This window comes from Branchiostoma floridae, chromosome 3, assembly GCF_000003815.2.
Source record: "Branchiostoma floridae strain S238N-H82 chromosome 3, Bfl_VNyyK, whole genome shotgun sequence".
Taxonomy (NCBI): domain Eukaryota; kingdom Metazoa; phylum Chordata; class Leptocardii; order Amphioxiformes; family Branchiostomatidae; genus Branchiostoma; species Branchiostoma floridae.
The window spans coordinates 9536271-9550493 of NC_049981.1; the positions used below are offsets into that span (position 1 = coordinate 9536271).

At 42.0% G+C, this 14223-nt stretch overlaps 2 protein-coding genes across 4 annotated transcripts in view; both read left to right on the forward strand.

The window, feature by feature from the left end:
- LOC118410856 (endoplasmic reticulum aminopeptidase 1-like) overlaps window positions 1-14223 on the forward strand; it is a 59339-nt gene that overhangs the window by 4508 nt on the left and 40608 nt on the right. The window lies entirely within an intron of this gene.
- LOC118410858 lies at window positions 1665-14074 on the forward strand. Of its 2 annotated transcripts, XM_035812716.1 has the most exons (4): window positions 1665-2179; window positions 4925-5170; window positions 13557-13595; window positions 13787-14074. In XM_035812716.1, exons 2-4 carry the CDS (start codon window positions 4930-4932, stop codon window positions 13825-13827), a joined length of 321 nt encoding a protein of 106 aa, XP_035668609.1. In that variant the 5' UTR covers window positions 1665-2179; window positions 4925-4929; the 3' UTR covers window positions 13828-14074. The 2 variants fall into 2 exon arrangements, with proteins under 2 accessions (XP_035668609.1, XP_035668608.1); XM_035812715.1 differs by lacking the exons at window positions 1665-2179; window positions 4925-5170 and adding an exon at window positions 5177-5530.

Sequence of the window (14223 nt, forward strand, 5' to 3'; positions counted from 1 at the left end):
TTATTTTGGGGTTTTCAGCCATTTTTGACTAAAAATGTATATTTTTGGCTTCTATGGCCTTGTATGTAAACCAAATGACCTGAAATTTGGTACAAAGGTAAATTGGACAAATGACAACAGGACCCCATCAACACTTTCTTCATAGAGCCCTTATAAAATGAGTTATTTTGGGATTTTTAGCCATTTTTAACTAAAAAATGTATATTTTTGGCTCCTATGCCCTTATATTGAAACCACATGACCTAAAATTAGGCATGAAGGTGTGTAGGACAAGTGCCCACAGTACTTCATTTTCCCTTTGAGCAAACATTACTTCAAATTGTTGAATTTTGGGATTTTTCAAGGATGAAGATGGATTGCAATATGCTGTATTTGCTCCTAAGCAAATGTCGGCCTTTCTAGTTATATTGCAATCCCCATACATAGTATGGGATGCAATATATTGTTTTTCCTTAGTTTCTCCTGTCAAAATCTTCAAATGGATTCAACTTTTTCATTTTTCGACTAAATGACCTGAAATTTGGCATGGGCATAGAGTTGGCAAATACCCCCAGACGTTTTTTTCATTTTTTTCACAAAGGCCTTAAAAATCATTTTATTGCGTTAATTCGGCAATTTTCTGACAAATTTGTATATTTTGTGGTCCTGTGCCCTGGTATTACAACGACAAGAACCGAAATTTGGCACAGGGTTACCTTGGACATATGTCCACAGGGTATCATTTGTGTTGGTGATATACACCACTTGGAAATCATTCATTTTTTAGTGTTTTGGGCTATATTCCGACCAAAAATGGGCCAAAAAAATCCGAGACACTCTCGTAGAATCCCATGCACGTTCGATGTTCGATATAGTCCAACGTAATTCCATGATGGAACGTGTGTTCCGACATGGGGTTACCTGCGGTCATCCCGTAAACCAGCATCGATCACGCGTCACGAGGAACAACGTTGAAAGTAATGGCTTTTTTAACCACAGAAGAAACTTGACAATGAATAAAATGTTCGCACATCACTGTACTGGTGTTGTTGTACCTGTAAAATTCACACCGACGTTGAAAGTTTGCGTTTGCCATGAACGTGTGCTTTGATTTGGGGTAACCTGCGGCCATACCGTAAACCGACATCGATCGCGCAGCACAACGTTAAAACTCATGGCTGTTTTAACCACAAATAAAACTTAAAAACGAATATAAGGCACATACATCAATGAGTGTTGTTGTTAGAGCTACGTTATACCGACAATGCTCATACTTTCTCCCGTTTTCTGTTGCCACACCTCCTCACTTGGCGAGCCTGTAAGTGCTGTTTTGCACAGCATCCAAACGCTTTTAAAATCAGCTTTTAAGTACTTTAAACTGACTTCACACCGTTAACTTGGCTTTTATTTGAATAATACAATGTAATTGTATCAGTACTGAATAAATAACTAATGCTCAATGTTTGTTACAGCAGGCTGATGTTTAAAAAATCATTTCTTAACGTAGTTACGCTGTCTGAAAATTCCATTCACTTTGTAGGGGGATAACTTAAAAACAATCAATTTTTTTTTACGAATCGAGATACAAAAATGATAGAAACTAATAAAAATATATTTCTAGTAAATTATCATAACCAAAATATTGATGTTTTTTTGACAATTTTTGACATAAAATATTCTATTTATGTGGTATTCTTTATATTCCCCATATGGCCACCATATGATGGCAATAGTGTGTTCCAAATATTTGCATACGTTGGAGCGTTTTATTTATATCAGGGGTGAACCTGCTATTGAAAACCAAGCTGAATGCCGTTTTTGTAACAATAAACAGTCTTTCAGATGAGATATGTAAATCATAAAATTTTGATTAGTATTTTGCATAAAACAAAGAATATTACTTAAACGAAAACGACCCCAACTACGACAGTGTTATGAGTTCACCCCTAACAATGCTGGAAGATGGTTTCACCGTTCGAGTTCGAAGTTCATTCTTCCAACTGTCAGACGATGTCTGATTAGAAAATCCGGAAAGTTTTCTCACTTCTCTCACGAAAACTTTCTTACTAAAATTTTCTAGCGGTAGCGTCAACAATATCTTGTACTTCATTTCTTCAAAGTCGAAAGATCGACAGACGTCGAAGCGGTTCAGAGGATCCACTGTCGTGATTTTTCGTCAGGGAAGCGAGTGCCGACAAAGGTAAGTTACGTATGATAGTAGTTTTCCCGCCAAATGTATATGTCACAGAAAACTAAATAAATAATTTATTGAACTTCTATAAAAAAGAAATGTTACATTACATAGTGTTTGCAGAAATGTAGGGTGACATTTCTTCCCTGTACTAAGTTGTAGATTTTTTTAAAACCGATTTTGTTGACAAACTACTTACAAAAATGCACAAAAGCCCAACGATTATATTCTATAGAACACCCATTCGAGAATTCGAAAGAAAAAAAAAATACTGGGTTCAGTCAAGTAAATCTATTCGTCTTACTCAGTTTAGGGTGGCAATAAGTGTTATATTTTAGCAGTTTGTTTATCAGCTGAGTATAATGTGTTGTTATTCACAAGATCATCTTATATTTATAAGGCCCTAGGAAAAAAAATGTAGTGTTTCCTGTTTCAGTCCTGAAAAAATTAGGGTCGGTAGGTAGGGATTATCTTTGTTTTTTCTTGTATTTTTTTTTAGGCTGGCCAAAATTCTAGTGATACATATTTACAATACAGTTGAACAAAGTAAACTGAAATGTATGATGACACTTGTCTTTCAATGTCAAACTTTAATTTTGTGCATGATAGATACATTTATCCTTCATTAGATGGGACAAGCAGTGTTTTACTTCAATAGGAAGCAGGCCAAATAGAAATTCTAACTGGAAGCTATGTGACTCCACTGCCCACCCAAAAAAAAGTCTAGGGTCGGCAGGTTTTTTTAGGGTAGGTAGGGAAACAGGAAACACAACATTTTTTTTTCCTAGGCCTAATAAGTAAATCCTCGCTTGATGTGATGTGATGTGTTATTGTTACAACATTGAAAGTTATCCTTTTATTGTTGTAAACCTCCCTAATTGAATCACCCCTCTTCCACATACTAGGGAGCAAAAATTTTTGTTACTAGAATTCATGAGGGTCTGCATGCCTTTTTCCGTTTTAAGTGTTACGAGCCATTTTAATTCACCGTTAATCGTTACCGACCCGCTCTAATTCAACGTTAATCGTTATCGGTATATTCTTCGTTAAGCGTTATTGGTCGTTTTAATTCAACGTTAATCGTTATTTGTTATCCAGAATTCACCGTTAAGCGTTACCAAGAAATTCTTCGTAACCCGTTATACTGTACACACGAAGTCAAATGCCAGATAGAACCCCCTTAAAATGCAGGAAATTGCGTTTCACAGGGTCCAGATTTCAAAATTTCTCCGAGCCTCCCGGCCTTCGAACTCTGAACACTCCAAACTTTATCACTCATACAGATTTCAGTGTCAAACATAGTTTCGGGCAAAAAGTTCTCCTAGAATGCAGAAAAGGAGGTTTCTCCGGACCTCCATTGCGACGGCTTGCGCCTTTGGCGCTCACGACGATGTGGGGAAAATATGTTAGGGGCACAAAAAAAACTTTTCTCTCTAAATCTAATAAAATGTCATTTTAGCTTCATCTTACGGCAAAATCTGTCCTTCAAAATGCAGTAAATGGTGTTTCAGATTTTTAAATTTTCCCAGACTTATATTGCAATGTCTCGTGCCTTCCGAGCTCGAAATAATAAAAATATGTCGGGGCTAAATGGGGTTGGAGTCCAAAGCTACGAGTATAATTATGTGTGATTTGATGAAAATGTCAAAATCAACCTAGCTTAGTCGGTTGGCAAAATTTGCCGAAAATGCAGGAAATAGCATTTAAGACTATAAGAGGGTCTTGATTAAAAAAAATTTCTGGAATGGGTCTCGCCTTCGGCGCTCCATGTGCTGAAACAATAGTTCACTCCCCCCATATGACATTTGCTGCCGCCTTCTCTGTGGCGGGCCGGGAACTCTGCCTCTGTCAATTTACAGATGTCATGGACATTATATTGTCCCTGTCATTCCTCCGGGTTCTGGGCACCTTTTGCTTCTCACAATGTATTCACCCATTGATATACAGTAGCTACTCTAGCGTTGTATGAATAGGAATGCACGTCGATGTTACTGTTATGCTTTGTAACTCATTCTGAATTTACCGTTAAGCGTTACCGGGCCTCCTGAATTTACCGTTAAGCGTTACCGGGCCTCCTGAATTCACCGTTAAACGTTAGTTACCAAGAACCCCCCATGCAGACCCTCGTTCATATCTTTGCCAAATGATCTAGAGAAGTATTATAGATTTTTTCCATTGACTTATAAGTTATATTATATTGCAAGTTAGGTCCTCTTTTATATAAATTGTCTCAGCTGATCACTTTCTACATACACAAATGGTATAACTTGTGTAAAGATACCAAAAAGGGAGGTTTTCAATTTCATGCAGTACCTAGCCTGCAAGCCTCTTTGGCCCAAGGCCCAATTTACCAAACTTTACCTTTGTTTTCCTGACCCCTACCCATACCAAATGTCATCAAGATCCATCAAAGGCTTCTTGAGTTATACTGTTGACAGACACACAGATAAACACACCCATAATGTAACCTTGTTGGCGAAGGTAGAGATGCATGTTTAAATATCGCACACACAAAAATATGAATTACAGCATATCACCAACAGTATGTAGATGCTGTAAGATTCGCAAAATCTTGTGCAAGATGAGGTGTATGTATCTTCTAATTGACTGCATCACTAGCCCTGGAACAAAGGCCATCATCCAGGAGGTATGGACTTGTAAAGCCAGTCACATAGATGCAAAAGAGCCTGCATGTACAATGTATACTATACTTGTGAAAGTTGATTGTTCACTCTGGTATTATTAATGTTTCAGGAGAAATGCCAAGACGTAAAAGTAAAAAGGTGCTGATAAAGTTGAATGCATGGAAGGCAGAACAGGAAAATAAGAAGACGGGTGATGAGCAGGGCATAGCGGGACACGAGAAAGCTGAAGAGCAGCAAGTAGAGGGAGCAAGAGAAAGGCTGGCTGATGAGCAGGAGTGTGAGGTAACAGGGGAGTGGCAGGGGGAAGAGTTCATGTTCAACCCCTTCACACCAAATGATCAATTGCAGCTGGCAGGTCAGTTGAACCTTTCCATTGAACAATATATCAATATCGAGCAAAGGAATATTCCTTTGGAGACACCCGTCAATCTCATTAGGATGGAAGGGGATGGGAACTGTTTTTATAGAGCAGTAAGTTACCATATTTTTGGTACTCAGGAGTATCATGATGTACTCAGGCAGCGTATGATTGAATACATGTCAACAATGTCTAAGGATCTTTGCAGTTTATTATTGGAACCAGGACAAACCATGGAGAAGTTCCTGTCTGGTGAGTGTCATCCTGAGGGCCCTCCAGCAAAGCTTGGTACGTGGGCCACACAGGTTGAAATAGATGCAATGTCCTTACTACTGGGAAGATGCATCTTTGTGTACGGTAAATATGGCGACAATTGGGCATGGATGAAGTATCCAATAAGGGAAAGTACTTGTGATAGAACCATGTTAGGTGATAGTAATGCATTGTACATACAAAATACAAACCTTGACCACTTTGATGTAGTAACAACAGTTTTGAGACGTAGACAGACAAGGAGTATGTCACGGTGCCACAGAGAAGAAGCTACAGAGGTCTCACAAGTTCCCAGTAGCAACAGCAAGCACAGGCTAATCGACAACGATGATGAGGACAGGAAAAGGGCCAGACGAGATCGAGAAAGGAAGCGGTACCATGAGGATCCCCAGTATGCCAAGGCCCAACGGGATCAAAAGAAGACCAAGTATCACACAGATCCAAATCATAGAGATTTGAAAAAAAGAAACGTGCAGATTAACCAAGAAAAGCACCAGAATTTAGCTGATGTTGAGAGGGACATTGAAGAGTTCCAGAGAGAATGCAAAAAGGGGCCAGAATATGTTTGCACTGTATGTCATAGGCTTTTGTTTTGCAATCAAGTCGTAAGCTGTGAAGAATCTAACTATGTTCAGGCTGTTCGGCATTGTCTTACAGGTACGTATGTACATCAATGCAATGTAGACTGCCCACATGCGTGTCCCAAAGCAACATCTTCCAGGGGCAAGGAGTGGATATGTCACTGTTGTCATGAACACTTGTCAAAAAAAAAGACAATTCCATACGAGGCCCAGAGTAATAAGATGAAGCTCCCAGAAATACCTCCTGAGCTCAGAAGTCTCAATACTCTGGAGTCACAACTCATAGCCAAGAGAATACCATTCATGAAAGTTGCAGCTCTCCCGAAAGGGGGTCAGAAAGGAGTTCTTGGCCCAGTTGTGTGCGTTCCAGCAGATGTGAGCGAAACACATGCAATCCTTCCCAGAATGCCTTCAGAAGCTCAGTTAATCAAAGTCAAACTGAAGAGGAAGCTTCAGTACAGTTCATATCACATGTATAGACAAATCAGTCCATTGAAGGTGGATGTTGCACTGAAGTACCTTGTAGAAAATAATGAACTTTACAGCGGTACGTCTATTGATGCAGACTGGACTTTGTCTTGGAACAATGGAGAAGGGCTTGTTGAACAATCTGATGCTGAACATGTAGGGAATGACGACTTAGAAATTGGCACAACCACAGAGCACAGCGAGTTTGTCAATGAGGAGGGCAACGATGTGGTAGGACCGACTGGAGATGGCGTGGAAGATGATGAAATGGATGACATTGTTCGTCGACTTCGACAGGTGAATTTGGAAGAGGCGATCAAAGAAGCTGGACAGGTGAATGTTGAAGAGACGATCGAAGAAGCCGAACAGGTGAATGTGGAAGAGGCGATCGAAGAAGTCGATCTGATTGAGGAAGAGGAACTGGACAGCCTCTTACGGGGATTGCCACATGACACTTGCCTCCAGCCAGTAGACATAGGTCAGGATTTCCTAGACCACCACGATGAACGCATCATGTGCGTGGCTCCAGGAGAGGGGAAGAAGCCTATTTCTGTGTTTCAGGAGGTTGGAGGAGAGGCAATGTCCTTCCCCGTTCAATTCCCTACAGGCAAGTTTTCTTTTAATGACGATCGTGATGTACGGATTACGCCTAGCAAGTATTTCAAGGCGCGCCTCATGGGTGCAGATGCGCGGTTCGCGAGCGACACTAGCTACATATTCTTTGCACAGTATGTAACAGAGCTGCACTTCATACAGTCAAATATTTCCATATCTATGCGCAAAGGTTCGCCGATAGCAAGTGATGGCCGCGAAATATCTGCTGGTATGTTATCAAACAAAGAGGACTTACAGTCCATTCTCAAGTCAGACCAGGGCTATCGCTTTCTTCAGCCAGTCAGGGGTACTCCGCAGTTCTGGGACAAGACGCTAAATGAATTGTTCGCGATGATAAGACAGCTGGGAATTCCAACCTGGTTCGCTACATTTTCTGCGGCAGATTTGCGATGGCCAGAAGTGTTAGAGGCGATTCGACAAGATCATGGCACAGTACCAGTAAGTGAGTTGTCGTGGGAAGAGCGTTGCAACATTTTGAAGAGTAACCCTGTTACTGCCGCTCGCATGTTTGATCACAGAGTCAAGCTGTTGTTTAAACATCTCATTAAATCTCCATCGCAACCGATCGGTGAGGTCGTAGACACGTTCACGAGGACTGAGTTCCAGCAAAGGGGCTCACCTCACATACATTGTTTGTTTTGGGTGAAAGATGCACCAAAATTGGGTGTAAATTCTGAAGAAGAGATCTGCTCTTTTGTGGACAGATATGTGTGCTGTCAGCTGCCAAACCCAGAAACAGATAAGGAGTTATTTGACATAGTTAGCCAGGTTCAATTGCATCGAAAGGGTCATACATCATCATGCAAGAAAGGTGGCAAGGTCTGTAGGTTCGGATTCCCTAAACCGCCAGTGAAGCAGACATTTCTGTGCAGCCCTGTGCCCCAGCAGGACCTGACCGATGAAGAATCGGCATCCAATGCTGAGAGAAAGAAGCAAGCCGAATCCAACCTGAAGAAGTTCTGGGATGTTTTGGACAAGAACAAAGAGCCAGAGAAGTGCTCTACTGACGACGTTCTCAGGGAGGCAAACCTCACCACTGCGCAGTTGTGTGACGCTTTGAACTTGATGGCAACTAGGAAGCAAGTATTCCTCAGACGTCAGCCAAAGGACATGTGGGTGAACAATTTCAATCCGCATCTGCTCCGCGCGTGGAATGGTAACATGGACATCCAATATATCTTCGATGCATACAGTTGTGTCAAGTACATTGTATCGTACATAAGCAAAGCAGAAAGAGAAATGGGAAAGCTGCTCAAAGAGGCTCAGAAAGAGGCAAGGGAAGGTAACGAAGATGTGGTTACAGAAATGAGAAAAGTTGGCAGTGCCTACCTTCACCATAGGGAAGTGAGCGCCCAGGAGGCGGTCTATCGGGTCTGTAGCCTGAAGTTGAAGGAGTGCTCAAGAGCAGTCACATTCATACCGACAGATGAGCAAGCCAATCGCTTGTCGAAACCTTTGGCAGAGATTCAAAGGCTTGCAAGTGAGGGAAACTGTGATGAAACAAGCATCTGGATGCCAAGCATTATGGATCGATACAAGGCAAGGCCACTGGAAGAACCCTTCCTATCAATGTGTGCTGCAGAGTTTGTCTCGGAATATCGCGTCGTTTCTTGTTCGGGCATGCAAGATGATGCCGAGCAGTCGTCCAGAGGAGCAGCAAAACATAACTTGAGGGATAATTTTGGGGTTGTTCAAAAGCGTACAAGATCTCAGCCTGCAGTCATCCGTTACGCTAAGTTTAACAAAATGAAAGAGCCAGAGCGATTCTACTTGACATTGCTCAAGTTGTACTTGCCACACTATCTTGACACGCAGTTGAAACCACCACAGTATGCAAAGTATGAAGAATACTACTCTGATGGGTTTGCTCCTTTGTCAGAGGAGAGAGTTAATGTCATTGTGCATGCGAACAGGTGTAAATTTGAGCAAAATGTCGAGGAAATTGAGCAGGCTCGTAAAGACGTGGAAGACGGTAATCTAGATGACGCTTGGGCCCAGATCTTCCCCGAAGTGGAGCAAGAAAGACAAGAGTGCCTAGATAAGAGGGGAGGAAACGAGGGGAATGATGATGATGAAGGCACTGAGGACGACATTCCTGACCTAGCAACAACTGACAAATCAAAAGAGAAAAGCTTTGCCATAGAGGCCTGCCAGAAGCAGATCTCAGAAGAAGCTGCGATCCCCATGATGCAGTCACTCAACCCAATGCAACAGAGGGTCTTCTATTTTGTACGGAAGTGGTGTATGGAGACTGCACAGGGAAAACGACCAGATCCCTTTCATATTTTTGTAACGGGTGGTGCGGGGACTGGAAAGAGCCATCTCATCAAATGCATATTCTATGAGGCTACCAAGTTACTGCAACAGACACAAGAAAACCCTGATAATGTCTCTGTCCTTCTTACTGCACCCACAGGAACTGCTGCATTCAACATTGGGGGGAGCACGGTGCACCATGCGTTCCATCTGATGCGTGTCTCGAAGACGTATCAGCCGCTGTCTGAAAGTACCCTTAACACATTGCGTGCGCAATACGAAAGCCTCAAAATTGTGATTGTAGATGAAGTGTCGATGATTGACAAAATGCTCATGTCTTATATTCATGGTAGGTTGAGTCAACTGAAACAGTCAAGGTCAAGTGCAAACTTTGGAAATGTCAGCATCTTGGCAGTAGGCGACATGTATCAGATACCTCCAGTCAGGGGACAGAGTCTCTACAAGGGAACAGATATTATTGACTTGTGGAATCCAATCTTTGAGGTTGTTGAACTTGAGGAAATCATGAGGCAGAAGGATGATGCTGCTTTTGCAAAGCTTTTGAATAGAATGAGAGTAAAGAAAAAAAAGGAGAAACTTTCAGATGAAGATGACAAAACTCTGTCGTCAAGGGTGCTGTGTCTTGACTTTGAATCAGATGATTATCCTAAAGATGCACTTCACATCTTTTCCACCAAGAAAGCTGTGGGAGACCATAATGACAAGATGTTGAATCTCAGGTGTTCAGATATTAGATGTTTTGAAGCCTCTGATTTTGTCAAAGATCCCACCACAGGTTCGATGAAAAAACGAGATCTCGCTAAAGGGGGAAAAGATGATCTGCCCGATAGGGTCCAAGTTGGGGTAGGCGCTCGTGTCATGCTCTGTAGAAATGTCAATGTTAAGGATGGTCTTGTGAATGGTGCATTTGGAACAGTGACCGGTGTAAAAGGTGGTCAGGATTCAACTATCTTTGTGAAGTTTGATAACCCAAAGATTGGTGCTCTTGAAAGGCAAAAAAGTGCGGCTCCTAGCAGTCTACCTGGCAATTCAGTGCCGATACGTCAGATCGAGGACAACTTGAGTAACAAAAGTAAAGTCAAACGTTATCAGATTCCCCTCAAGCTAGCTTGGGCTTGTACGGTACACAAAGTACAGGGCATGACTGTTCCCGAAGCGGTTGTCTCCATGAAAAAAGTGTTTGCATCAGGTATGGCATATGTGGCGTTAAGCAGGGTATGTTCCTTAAGTGGTCTCCACATCACGGACTATAAGCAGGAGTCAATCTACTGTGATGAGCATGTAGAGAAAGCAGTCAAAGAGATGATGCACTTGCAGTTTAGATCTGACCCGTTCAAAAATGCCGATGACAGGTCTGAAAGCAATACGGTCTTGAAAATTGTCCATCACAATACTCAAAATCTAGTAAGTAACTTTGAAAGTCTAAAGTCTACCTGTCTGCTCAAAGCTGATATCATATGCTTGACCGAGACATGGTTATCGGAAGATGTGCAGGATTCTAAGGTGCAGCTAGAAAACTTTGCTGTGTTTCGCAAAGACAGAACACATGTTTGTGAGGAAGAGTCTATGACTAGAAGTTCACCACATGGAGGAGTGGCAGTTTATGTCCGTAATGGATACAGCTGTTATGAAATACCCATTCCAGATGACATTAGCCTGGAATGTGTGGTTATGCTAATGTCTGTTGATGACATTGAGATTCTCATTGTACCTGTTTACAGGCCACCTAGTGTGAAAAAAGATGCATTCATAGTCAATGTAGAGAAATTGATGCAGTACTTGTTGGCCACAGTGAAGCGAACAACCACAATCTTTCTTGGGGACTTTAATGAGAATTTATCAGGTGAAGACAACAAAAAGATACAGAAGTTCTTTGAGACAAACAATTTCGAACAGTTGGTGGAAGATCCTACAACCATGAAAGGAACTCTTATTGACCATGTTTACATTGCACCACCATCATCAAATGTAAGCTGTGGGGTCATACAGACATTTTACAGTTACCATGATGCTGTGTATTGTACGCTGTATCGGTGATGCTGCAATAAGCCATGCAAAAGGCATTGGATTAGAAAAATTCCTTCCTTTGTGATGTTGTGTATCATTATATACACCAGCTCTGGCCTTGCATAGTCTGATTGGTCGACCTCATTGTTGACCAAACATGATATGCGAGGGGGAGGGGTAATGAAGTCGTGGACTCTTACCCGCTCCGCCCTTGCCAACCTCTTACCTCATTGGTGGGTAAGGGGGCTCCTGGTAAAACAGGACCCCCCCTTACCAATCATTGGGGTTTGATGTTGGTAAGGGGGTTCTTGGTAATCATCACCAGCTCTGGTCTTGGTAACCCTGTTTGATCAAAGCTGAACAAACAGGGGATGCGAGAGAGAGGGGTACTGAAGTCGTGGACTCTTACCCGCTCCGCCCTTGCCAACGACTCATCTCATTGGTGGGTAAGGGGGCTCCTGGTAAAACAGGAACCCCCCTTTACCAACCATTGGGGTTTGAATTGGTACGGGGGTTCCTGGTATCAGAAATCATCGCCAGCTCTGGCCTTGCATACTCTGATTGGTCGGCCGCTAAAACTTCAAACAGGGTATGCGAGGGGGAGGGGTACTGAAGTCGTGGACTCTTACCCGCTCCGCCCTTGCCAACCTCTTACCTCATTGGTGGGTAAGGGGGCTCCTGGTAAAACAGGAACCCCCTTTACCAACTATTGGGGTTTGGTGTTGGTAAGGGGGTTCCTGGTACATGTATCAGAAATCATCGCCAGCTCTGGCCTTGCATACTCTGATTGGTCGACCTCATTGTTGAACAAACAGGGTATGCGAGGGGGAGGGGTACTGAAGTCGTGGACTCTTACCCGCTCCGCCCTTGCCAACCTCTTACCTCATTGGTGGGTAAGGGGGCTCCTGGTAAAACAGGAACCCCCTTTACCAACTATTGGGGTTTGGTGTTGGTAAGGGGGTTCCTGGTGTTACAGACTAACGAAGGAAGGAAAAAGAACTCCCCTGCGATTGGGGTTGAAGAAGGAAAAAGATGTCCCCCTGTGATAGGGGTTGAGGAAAGAAAACTTTCCCTTTTGGTTGGGTTAGATGAGGAAAAAGAGGAAAAAAATGTAAATCAAATGCACAACAATTTCTATAAGCACATTTGACAATAAGCTTATCTATTTTTTTCCTTTTCCTTTAGGAGACCATTCCTCTGGGCATTGGGAAAAAACAGAACTCTTCCCTGTGATTAGGGTAGAGAAAAGGCAGTGAGCTCCCCCGTGATTGGGGGAGAGGAAGGAAACAGAACTCTTCCCTGTGATTAGGGTGGAGAAAAGGCAATGAGCTACCCCGTGATTGGGGTAGAAAAAGTAAACTGCTCCCCGTGCTTGGGGTAGGGGAAGGAATTTGAAACAGAAGTCTTTCCCTAGAGAAAAGGCAAAGAGCTTCCCCGTGATTGGGGTAGAAAGGAACAAGAGGTACCCTTGATTCGGGTAGAGGAAAGAAAAATAGCTCTCCCCGTGATTGGGGTTGAGGAAGGAGAAAGAGCTCTCCCCTGTGAGTGGGGCTGAGGAAGAGAAATAATGAGAGAAAAATCTGTTAAATGGAATGCACAATTGTAGCAATAAGCCAATTATCTAATCTCTATCTGTGGTCATTTTATTATAATTTTTCCTAATATTATATTATATATGTTCTGTTTTGTAATGTTGTATGTGTGCACATTATCAGTAACTATGTAGCGTTTTTAAGTCTTATGTTCACCATCACAAACATTGTTTTGATATGGGTTCTAGATGTATAGTTTTGAAGTTTGATTGATGTTTTGTCAAATTTTAATTACTATTTTATTAACATATTTTATGTTTACCTTTGTTTTTAACTTTTATTTTTCCCTCACCGGGATGCCCAAACATTGGCTCCCGATCCTTCCGCCTTGTCGTGGTGTGAGGGCCCGAATGTACCAATTTCCTGGGGTAGGTGCATCACTCCTACTCTGTAACCTCGAATGAGGGGTTGGAAATTGGAAGTCGCTAAAGGGAGGATCACGAGTCTAGCCTATCCAGGCCCTGCTAGCCATAGGTTTGGACTTTTTATATCTTGAAAGCACTTTGCATATAGTTCATTGCACAGCTGTATTATTGTCAATGATCAATTTTTTTTCCTTTCCTTTTCAAGCGTCAAGCAGTCAAAAGATCATGCTGGAACACATAGCAGGTAAGCTTTTGACAAGATGGAAAAATAATTGTTTTGCGTTGAAACTTGATTACAAATGTAAAATAGTTTTTAGTTAACACCAAAGTGTACTCGTGTGGTATGTTTTTGTCACTTTAGAGTGACTAACTTTGTCAAAAACCAGAATGTTTCTGCTTGACTTAAATGCCAAATCTCCTGTTTCTGTCCTCCAGATGGGACCCAACTAGAGAAAGAAAAGCCGCACGGGGCCTAGGGAAGAACCAGTCAAGCCTGATCTCAGCCAGCTGCAGAAGGACATGGCAGATAGCAGCCAGCTTTGCAAAGTTTTGAAGAAGTTGTTTAAGTTTCAAGTAAAGATTTAAAGTGTATATTATTTCATCTTGCATCATTTTTTCGATTTTCTTTGTATTTGCATTTTTGTATTTATAACAGGTAACAAAATTGCAAGACAAGTACAAGGTTTCAAAAATTGTTTAATTAAAGCTGTCAAGAAGATTCAATAGTGTACATGACTTATGCTTGCATCTTTCTTCTTTGTTACTTAGATTGTGAGAGTGTGTGTAGAGTTAATCGTTTTCAACTTTATCCTTGTAGGGGCTAAGAACATCTAAACTACTCAGTCAATGTGACTCTGCATTGTCTCACAAAC